Below are 10366 nucleotides of genomic sequence, written 5' to 3'. Positions count from 1 at the left end.
AGGTGATCTCTCAAACACATTAGTTTCTCAACCAAATTTCCCGCTTTAGTCTCCCACAAATCTTTAGCAAATTTAATTTCTCAATAATAAATCTTTTTCAAATTTCGTCCCCCACAAGTCATCCTCGTTTCAAATTTCTCGCTTTAATTCGTCAAATTTTTCAATTAAAGTCTTTTACAAGCTGCTCAATCCCAATTATCCAATGACTTCTGCACCTGTAATTTATTTCGCTTAATTTTCTCTTCTAATAGGCTTTTGAACATCTTTCTTTAAGTTTGAACTCATTCTTCGATAAAGACTTATTTTCTTGAACATAATAGATTTTAAGACAATATTAAAGAATTTGAAAAATGAAACAAATCTTATAGGAGAACAGCAAAAATCCTTTGATATTTCAAGAATGATTTTGAACAATTTAGATTATTTTCTTCCCTCAAGGTTGTTTTCTTGGAGATAGACATATGTGAACAATTGGGTTTCTAGCTCCATTAAGTTTATACAAATTTAAAATAGGGTCAAAAAAATAAATAAATCTTTAATATTTTTGATATTTTAATAATTGATAATAATCATAAATACGTAATACATTATTATTATCATTGAATTGAAACATCACGTCAACATAATAAGGTGTTATTATTGTTATATTAAATATTTTATATTTATTTGCAGTGCTACCATTAATATTTGAAACGACATCGTACTCTGCCTGTCTTTCCTTTTGCATACAAGTTAAGATAAGATTATTTCTTATTTTATTAATGACTAGATGTAGACTTATTAGTTTGAAAAGAAAAGTTAAAGTCTTGCGTAACATTTTAATATTCGATTCACATTTAAGGCTTGTTTGGTGTATTTATTAATGTTAAAAGGATGTAGTAAGTGTTTAGTTTTTTTTTTTTTTTTTTTTTTGCTCTAGAGATATACTATACTATAATCTTTAAAAATGATGAGTCGGACAAAAATCGTGCTTTAAAATTATCTTATACCAAACACACCCCTAACATAAAAGATTAGAAAGTCATAAACAATTAGTCATTAAGTATAATGATTAGTATTTTCTAATTATTAATAATGAATGCTATATGAATTGTCAAAAAGTCTTCCTCAAATTAGATTTTTGGATAAATAATTGATTGCAAAAGATTCCCATCTCTTGTGTGGGTCCGAAGACAATAATACGTTGAAAATGTTTGTAGTAGGCTAATGATAAATGAAAAGGTCTTTGGGGGTGTCAGAGTTTTTAAAATATTTTAATAATATTTCAAAACTATTTTATAATATTAAAAAATATCAAATGCTCGTTTTCCTCCGCAAAAGGTTAAGAGTTGAAATTTTGGTTGAACGTGGGATTTTTTTTCTAAATTTATTATTTATTTTTAATTAATAAATCATGATTCATGAATAATATAATTTATATTCATATTTATTTAAATATATTATAAAATTATTTTTAATTAAATAATTATTTTTTATATTAAAAAATTATATTAACAAAAATATTTATATTTTTTATTTATGTATTTTCTTACATTTATGTCTTTATTTTTTTATTTTTATTTCGTATATATTTCTCATTTTTGTTTTTACGACCGGAGTAGTAAGGGGAAAGAAATTGACCCAACTAGATTGGGCAAAACCCGGATTTGGGTTTCAAACTTATACTTGGACCCAGGAAGAGAGAAGGTAGGCTGCACCAAATATATTAAGAAATGAAGAAATGGTATTTTTTTAAAAAAATCAAAAATACAAATACAAAAAAATGTGTAGAAAAAAAATTATAAGAGACTTTTTGTAAATATAATTTTTTATTATAAATATTATATATTAAAATTAACTTTTATATTACATATTATATAAAATATAAAAAAATTTCTTATATTTTTATATTATATAATATAGAACAATTTTTTCCGTTTCAAATTTGGCGGTTAGAAATGCATTTTAAATATTTTTTTAATATTATAAAATATTTTTAAAATTATAAAAATAACCTAAAAATATTTTTCAATGTTTTTCAAAATTTTAGTAAAGAAAATATTTTTAAAATGTCAAAACGGTATCCCATAGACATTTTCGTGCATCATTCGAATGAAATGAATGAAGAGTTTTGATAAAGAAGAGAAGAAATAAAATAAGGAGTTGGTCTTCTACCTAATTAATATATTCAAGACTATTTTTCAAATAAGACAGCTGAAATAAAAAATATTTTGTACTATGGATTAATTTTGTATGTATAAAATTGTGAAATAATATTATCTTTTTTGGTAAATAATAATAATATTGTCATAGTAAGTTAATTAATGATAATGTACAAATTATATAAATGTTTTTGTAATAAAAATTATCTATTATTTTAGATTAAGTCGGTCGACCCAATTGTGCTGCCGGCCATAGTTTTTGTAGCCACGAAAGGGACAGAATGGACAAAAAAGGGTACATTTTGCAAGAACTTGCCTGTTAATATAGGAAGATCATCTTCCTCTTGGAGCCATTGATCTTATAATGGCAGAGGAAAACCCAGAAACCAAGCTTCCTCAGCAGCACATCGATCCTCAGTCACTGCTCTTCCCACCAAGTAAGTTTTCTTCCGCCTTTCTTCTTCATCATGCTCAATTCACAATCTTGATGATCTCTTCAATCAGTAAGAGCTAGATATGGTAGCTGTTCTTTAGCCGTGTTTTATGGGGATGTTCAGGAGGATCACTGGATCATGTTTCTGGATCGGGAACACCTCGAAAAACGACGTGGCCAGAGGTGGTAGGTCTGGTGGCAGAAGAAGCAGAGAGGAAGATTAAGGAAGACATGCCAAGAGCCCGGATTCAGGTGGTCCCGCCGGGCTGCTTTGTCACCATGGATTTCAATCAAGAACGGGTCCGCTTGCACGTCGACTCATCGGGAAAAGTAGCCGGGCCTCCTAGAGTCGGCTGACAAGTTCTTACTCTGCAGTATGATCAATCATTTCTGTTTCGTGTAATCAAAGTCTGTAATGCCTGGAGATAACTGGTTTAAGACTTGCATGGAGAAATAAAACGTTCTATCTTGCATGGTCAAGACTTAAGCCAGATGTTAAACAATAATGTATAGAGTTGCGGTACAAGCAACTCTTCTCTCATCATCATTTAATTTCTAGAATGCTTAGCATAAATAAAGGCCCTTAAGGCCAACAATGGCTACAAAGGCATTGAAGGGTGAAAAGAGAACAGAGCAAAAAGAAGGATTTCACTATTACCTTAAGTAGGATACCGACCAATGAAACGTGGTTGACAGCAGTGGTATCCATGCTGTGGTTGTACAATTTTTATAGTAAAAACATCCCTAGTTTAGACCTAAAATGTATACAAGCAGGTCCCATCATCGCTCCTGGCTGTTGGATCGAAGTTTGATGCAGATGGATCGGTGCAGCCTTCGGGGACAGGAAGGCCGATTTGTTGGGCTGCTTTGCCTGCATCCAAACAATTGGAAGAAGTTTAAGAAAGCTCTTCAGAGTATTCATTTTCTCCCATCAAGACCTATAGGATAAAGGGTGCTAACCATAGAAAGTTCCTCCTTTTATGGCATCTTCATTAGCATCTCCAAGGGCCGCCTCATTCAAGTACTTGTCAGCCAATTGGACTCGCTTCACATTCTCCTGCTCCTGGACAAGCATGTTTCCATACTCGAGGAGCTTGTTGAGAGTCATTTTTGGTTGATCGAAAGTCGGGGGTCCCTCCTTTGAGTTCACAAGCCTTTTCCCAACATTTTCTACCCCAATACCAGAAATCCACTTCCTTACTTCATCATCGTACACTCTTGCCCTGAGGGCTCCAAAGAAATCTGCCAAAAACAACATGACATGATGTGTATCCCCTTCTTTGCATTCTTTCTGAAAGTTTCATGTGTCAACCATGACATGACAATAATACTCCATGATAACAAAAGCTAGAAATATATGCCGCCCATTTCTCATAAACTTTGACTTTCAATTAAATAAATCCTGGTAAAAGATGTTGCAAAGCTGTAACTTACCAATAGATTGGCCAGGGAAGGTGTCAACAAGCTTGACAATGTCCTCCTGGGGAACATTGTCAGTCCTGAAGATGCCAATGCAGACACCAATCCGGTCTTCCCTGGTAGGCGCCCAATAGAACTTCTCCATACGACCATCACGGATGAGAGGGGCATACAGAGTGGAGAAGTCATTACCAGTGACTATGACGGGAACACGGGGATTCTCCTCCTTGTTGTACATTCCGGGGAGCTGGACATTGGTCGGGTTATCAGCAATGTTCATAAGGGTGGCATTTACCATCTGGTTGTTCACTGTGTATTGGGTGGTTCCACCAAGCCTTCCAGCTCCTGCATCAAGATCATTGATGAAGAGGGCACACATCTTGCCTTTCCTGATGATGTCTGCTGCCTCTCTGTACCTTTGCCTGATCAATTTAGCCGGCTCTCCTGCATTCCCGCTTTCCAATTCTCCAGCACTCATCATAATGGGGCTGAAATCAATCACCAAAAATATCATAATTAAGCATCAAAATGCCCAAAAACATTGCAAACAAATAACCAAAGGGGAAGCTGTGAGAATTATGAACTCACTGGATTCCCATCTTGGCAAAGACAAGCTCACACTGAAATGATTTCCCCTGACCTTTGCCTCCCCAGACACCCAGAATAAGAGGAATCTGCCAACAATTTTGACAAACAATGAATTTGATCCAATTCACTCTACAACTTTATCTAATTGTGATAGGGAAAAAATTAAAGACACCTAACCTTGATGTTTGGGAGGTTGAGGAAGTTCTTGGTGATGTGAACAACCAGCTTGTCCATGAAAGCAGGAGCAATGTAGAAGCCATCCATGTTATTGTCCAAGTTGTACCTGAAAAACAGCAATTCACCATCCATTCATCAAAATCAAATCCCAAAATGAATTTGGAGGGACACTGCCAAGATTAGATCATAAAAATCCCCAAAGTTTTTCGAGTCCTCACTGGCGAAGACCGGAACTGATGTAATCATAGGAACTCATGACTGCATCGTGAGTTCCAGCTCCCATGGGAGCTTGAAAGAGGCTGTCCACCATTCCCTTCCCTCTGGTGATGTCCTGCTGGTCGTCCGAGATATCGGTGGCGAGGCCTTTCCATCTGTCCTTGTCCGTCTGCTTCTCCTCATTCACTTCTGCAACAACCTTGAAGTTGCGGGATGAGTTCCTAATTGAACTTGAAGCCCTAGTATTTCCTAATCTCTTCAAGCCATTGCCAAAGAAGGCTGTGCTTGGAACAGAATTTCCGGCAGTGGATCCACTCAAGTTCAGCTGCACCAAACAAGATCCCCTGTTTATCGCCAAAGGACAAGCAAATTGACAGGAAACTACACTCTCCATTACCATAACCTAGAGTTCCAACTATCCAAGGAAATGAAAACTAAACCAGTACAAATCAACCTATAGCTTGAACAATGTTACAATGGCAATGAGATATAAACTTCAATACAGAAATCCTGTTCATGTTCCAGTTGATCAAATGGAGTCAAGAGAGGTAGACGATGAGAACAAGAATTACAGCAGAGGAAAGCCCAAGAACATGATTTTGTTAGATGATACCAAAGTGATGCATATGCATATGTCAAGATTGAAAAGGGGCGGGAAAATTGGGTGGTACCAGTGGCCCGTTGACAGCTCCAACGGTTGAGACGGTGGTAGCCATCGTGTGTGGCGGAGCTCCGGCGATCGTAACCTTCAATTTCTGGAAGAAGGTGAACTGAATTTCAATCTAGACTGAAGGAATAACATGGGTTAATACTTGACATTTAATATATCCGATGAATGATTGAAATGTTGTGGATGGATATGAGAATTCCCAACAGCCACACAAAAGGGGGACTGGGGGATTGGCTGTATTGATGACGTGGAAATGTTGAGGTGGACGTTGGTTTGACACGTGGTTTCCTATTTGGTATATGCTATGGATGCCAACAGATTTTTGAGGCTTTCTTGCCCAGTTGCCCTTCCCTAAACATGACAAAGTTGACAACAATATGGAGGCTTTTGGGGACATTCCAGCTTTGAGGCTATGGTTCAATCCTCCATCTCCACCATATAAACACAAAATAATATTAATAATATCAATAATAAGGCTTAATTCACACGGCACCCCTCTTTAATAATTAAAAAATATAATATTTAATTTTTTATATGTATAAAAAATTTAGTATTTAATTTAATTTAATTTTTTATACACGGCACCCCTCTTTAGTATTTGTTAAAATTTAGTATTTTAATTATTAAAAATTATTACTTTAAATTCCTACCATAATACAACGTTAACGAGTGTATGAAAGTGTCCATTTTTACAAGTGACATCTTATAGATGATCAATTGACAGTATTTGAATAAGTTGATTAGTTTATTATACTCTCTTAATAATTAAAAATTATGATATTTAATCTCTAATATACAAAAAGATCAAGATTTCATATTCCAACTATTAAAAATTATTATTTTAAGTGTTTACCTAACTGAGAGTAAACAAAGTTATTATTTATGTCACGTAGAACATATGTATAGGAGGTGTTTGTTAATTAAGATAAGAGGGAGAAAATGTCAGAGATGGGAACCATTCCAGATATTTGGTCTTTACAACGTGTTTGTTAAGCTTATTTGACCATTTTCGAAAAAGGCCTCACATGATCTCTTATCTCTCTCTTTCAAAATAAATTTATCTGACCTCCCCCATCGGATAAATTTATCTGGTTATTTCAAAATAAGGTTCAATTACTTATCTGCTCCTCGTAAGATAGTTAATGTCATTTAATACATTTTAAAGATTTAAATTTATTAAAAAAACTTATTTATTTAACTCTTATAATTAATATTATTTAATATATTTTTAAATTATTATATATTTTGACAATTTTTAAAAATTAAATGACATTATTCATTTCATTGATTTTTAAAATTTAAATTTCTCTCTCTCTATATATATATTATTAACTAATATAATTCCTTTCATCAATTTTTAAATTATTTTATTTAATTTTATATTTTATTATCTATTATGAAAATATGTTTTGGTCATTTTTAATTATCTAGTAGAGTTATTGTAATTCTAACAATTATTATTTATACTTTTCAACTCTTTTTAAATTTATTTTTGAACATAAATTTAGAAAATAAAATATTATTTTTAATTTTAATCTTAATCTTAATTTTTTTGACAATTCATATTAATCATAAAATATTATTTTAATCATAAATTTGGTAATAGGGATATTTTGGTAAAAAAAATCCTTATCTTAATGCTTATCATATGTATTAACAAACACATGAAAAGAAAAAATATAGTTACCAGTGAATTTTAAAAAATTTAACAAACAATCTGATAGAAATCTTAAAATGTTTCTCGACCTTATTTTGACCATTTCATATCTTGGTCTAAAAAGTATCACAATCTTATTTTGATACTACCTTATCTTGTTCATTTTAACAAACGCTCCCATAAAAGAAAAAAAAGTGTCATGTTATAAAAAAAAAGTTATGTCAGTGAGATATATCAAATTAAAATTTATCTTATCAGAGAAAAGACTAAATTACTCATAGTTTAAAAACAAAAAAAAAACCCAAATTTCAAACATCTAAATCTCTAAATCACTAAGCCAAGAAATATTACCATCTTTTATTCTCAATTAGAAAATATAACAGAATTAATATATGTCTTTTTTTTTTTTTTTTTTTGTTGAACTCTATTACATTCTTCTCTCACTTTATTGTTTATATTTTCTTTTGTGTCTCAAAATTAGAATTTAAAATAATAATTTTTAATAATTGAGATACATAATTTTAACATTTTATATATTAAAAATCAAACACCATATTTTTATTTAAAAATAAAATGTTCTGGGAGTCATATTATAGATATTCTTCTTGTGAGCTCAATTCTCTTCATGCCCGAGCTCCCTGTAGTCTTCACACAGATAGGATCCAATTGAAGTTCGGGCTTTTCATTGGGTCGAAGGTTGGGCTCAAGGATTATCTTTGATCAAATTATAAGTGTCAGACAACTCGGGTCACTTGTGGCCCGACCCAACCGCTTATCTAGTAGTTTAGTCTAACAAGCTCGTTATAATAGTAAAAAGGTCGTGTTAATTGGATCCAAATATAATGTTATATTAGATTAGAGACATGTGACCCGTATCAAGGCACAACTGGACCTATCATTTTGGCACGACTTGACGCAACCCATTAGCCCGTTTGAAGAAATGTTTTTAAAATATTATAAAAATTAAAAAGAATTTAATAAATTGAGTATTGCAAAATTGATCGTAAGTAAAATTATTATAAATAAAACAAACATGAATAATTTTATTTAAAATAGTTGGAAGTTTATTTAAATTTTTAGAAACGAATAAAAATATGTTTGAAATATTTTTTATTCATATTTTATACCAATTTTTTATTTTAAAAATAATAAGAAAATTATTTTTAAAAAATAATTTATTTTTTAAATTCACAAGGGCCAACTCGTTTGGCCCAATAATCTAGCTCACTAGGACTAAGATTGGCCCGACAAGTGACACAACCCTCTTAACATGTGACTTGATCCCTCTTTTCTAATATTAGCCATGTTAGAAAAGCTTATTTTATAAAAGATTAAATTTCGTTTGACCTACCAAAACCAGGCCTAGCGAGAGGTGAGTTAGCCGAACCCAACTTTCCTATTTAACACCTTTACATCGACCCACGTCCACCTCATTTGATTAGAACATGGTTTTCATTTTTAAAATAATTTTTAATTTTATTGATAGATGATAAATATATCGTATTTTGTAAGATTTTATTAATTAATTGAAATTAAAAATAATATATTTTATCTAAAAATAAGGTGTATTTATTAAAATTTAACTAGTGTCCTCATGGGCGGTTAGTCCATGGATAAAATAGAAATAAAATAAAATAATAATGAGACTATATAACACTGTACATTTAACCCTTTAACCAAACATGGGATTTACCCTTTGAGGTGCCATACATTATTTGCTTAAAGAACCAAATTTATGACAAATTCAAAAGCCCAAAAGGTTGCACAAAAGTAAAAAAAAATAGGGATTTAAGAAGAATCCTAAAAAAATTTCAAGAGATTTTTTTTTGACAAAAGAGGTCTCTAGAGACCCTCGACCAGATTTACTTTCTAAGGCAAAATAAAAAGACTTTCCAAGAGACTCGAAGATCCCTCAAAGATTTGAAAGTCTCCTAGAAATCTCCTTAAAATTGTATTTTACAAGAACGCATCAACTTATCTCTAAATTTAGTTATTTGAAAGACAAAATAAATGATTTCGAAAAATTTGAATACTCTCTCATTTGTCAGTTTCAAGCTCTATAAATAGAGTATGACCCCACTCTCTAAATTGACAAATAATACTATACGAAATATATTACTTTCTCTTTTAATTTTTAGTAAAATTAATTTAGGCATTCGCGAGTATAAGTAGAAGACATCCCGAACACTTTGACTATTTTTTATTTTATAAATTTTTAAAAAATTAATTTTTTTTAAATTATAAATTTATTATTATATCTGAAGAATAATTTATTAATTATTTTTTTATAACACGAGAAAAAATAAATACTTTTATGCAAAATTTTGTGCCTCGTGAACAAAACCAACCAAGTGACATATTATTAATTTCTTTTCTTATATCTTACCTAACTTTAGATTCAATCTTCAAAGAATGATTCACCTAATTCTGAGAAAAAAATAAATAGAAGAAAGACCAAAAACATAAACATTTAACTCAACGAAGTTCTATTCTATCACACGACCACCGACGACACGTGGACCAAGAATCGTGGACATCCACATCGCCGTCGCCACAGTTCCGGCGATCCTCGTACCAATAAATGTAGCTGAGCCCCACCAGGAGCTCCGCTATGGCGGCCTCCACCTTCTCCCTGTCGGAGAAATGCAGCGTCTGCATCAACAACACCGACTTCTTGGCCTCAAACTTCATCGCCTCGATGTTACTCTCCGCCTTCCACTTCAGCGTGTCGTGGGCCATCGGCGCCAGCCACTCCAGTATCCCCCTCATCGCCTCCCGCCACCCCTCCGCAAGACGCTCGCCGTCGCGTTCCGGTGCCGCCGCCCTCTCGGACTTCCTCAACTTCAACCGCACCAGAGTCTTCAGATTCTCCGGCAGCATCTGGTACAAGCTCTCGCGGGCGTTTTCGCTGATCGTCACCGCCGGGTCTAAGTACCTGTTCCACAATATTAGCTATTTTAGTTAGTGATAAATGGTATTTTTTTGTTACTATATATGTTCAAATGGGTATCTTGATACGGTTACCTCGCCGCCAGGAGTATCACGTCGGCGTAACGTGCCGCCAG

At 32.8% G+C, this 10366-nt stretch overlaps 3 protein-coding genes across 4 annotated transcripts; 1 reads left to right on the top strand and 2 right to left on the bottom strand.

The window, feature by feature from the left end:
* Positions 1–2410: 2410 nt before the first annotated feature.
* LOC127789658 (subtilisin inhibitor CLSI-I-like) lies at positions 2411–3054 on the top strand. Its single transcript, XM_052318602.1, has 2 exons — positions 2411–2578; positions 2699–3054. Exons 1-2 carry the CDS (start codon positions 2506–2508, stop codon positions 2929–2931), a joined length of 306 nt encoding a protein of 101 aa, XP_052174562.1. The 5' UTR covers positions 2411–2505; the 3' UTR covers positions 2932–3054.
* A 15-nt stretch (positions 3055–3069) lies between these two features.
* On the bottom strand, positions 3070–5813 carry LOC127789648 (ribulose bisphosphate carboxylase/oxygenase activase, chloroplastic-like). 2 transcript variants are annotated; one of them, XM_052318591.1, is made up of 7 exons: positions 5646–5813; positions 4977–5299; positions 4759–4864; positions 4582–4667; positions 4009–4481; positions 3535–3816; positions 3070–3445 (listed from the first exon to the last, which is right to left on the bottom strand). In XM_052318591.1, exons 1-7 carry the CDS (start codon positions 5688–5690, stop codon positions 3330–3332), a joined length of 1431 nt encoding a protein of 476 aa, XP_052174551.1. In that variant the 5' UTR covers positions 5691–5813; the 3' UTR covers positions 3070–3329. The 2 variants fall into 2 exon arrangements, with proteins under 2 accessions (XP_052174551.1, XP_052174550.1); XM_052318590.1 differs by lacking the exon at positions 5646–5813 and having other exon boundaries at positions 4977–5383.
* Positions 5814–9635: 3822 nt separating this feature from the next.
* Positions 9636–10360, bottom strand: LOC127789655 (uncharacterized). The gene is made up of 2 exons (XM_052318598.1): positions 10326–10360; positions 9636–10236 (listed from the first exon to the last, which is right to left on the bottom strand). Exon 2 carries the CDS (start codon positions 10179–10181, stop codon positions 9777–9779), a length of 405 nt encoding a protein of 134 aa, XP_052174558.1. The 5' UTR covers positions 10182–10236; positions 10326–10360; the 3' UTR covers positions 9636–9776.
* Positions 10361–10366: the final 6 nt, after the last annotated feature.

The sequence above is a fragment of the Diospyros lotus genome, chromosome 14 (assembly GCF_014633365.1).
Source record: "Diospyros lotus cultivar Yz01 chromosome 14, ASM1463336v1, whole genome shotgun sequence".
NCBI lineage: Eukaryota > Viridiplantae > Streptophyta > Magnoliopsida > Ericales > Ebenaceae > Diospyros > Diospyros lotus.
This window is presented reverse-complemented; position numbering and strand designations above follow the sequence as displayed.

Excerpts from the sequence above, each read along its gene's own strand:
- LOC127789655 (XM_052318598.1), bottom strand. The coding sequence starts at position 10,181 with ATGCTGCCGGAGAATCTGAAGACTCTGGTGCGGTTGAAGTTGAGGAAG.
- LOC127789648 (XM_052318590.1), bottom strand. The coding sequence starts at position 5,374 with ATGGTAATGGAGAGTGTAGTTTCCTGTCAATTTGCTTGTCCTTTGGCG. Across the intron at positions 4,865-4,976 it reads ATCAGTTCCGGTCTTCGCCA|GTACAACTTGGACAATAACA; the intron begins GTGAGGACTCGA and ends GCTGTTTTTCAG. Across the intron at positions 3,446-3,534 it reads AAAAGGAGGAACTTTCTATG|GCAAAGCAGCCCAACAAATC; the intron begins GTTAGCACCCTT and ends GTTTGGATGCAG.
- LOC127789658 (XM_052318602.1), top strand. The coding sequence starts at position 2,506 with ATGGCAGAGGAAAACCCAGAAACCAAGCTTCCTCAGCAGCACATCGAT. Across the intron at positions 2,579-2,698 it reads GTCACTGCTCTTCCCACCAA|GAGGATCACTGGATCATGTT; the intron begins GTAAGTTTTCTT and ends GGGGATGTTCAG.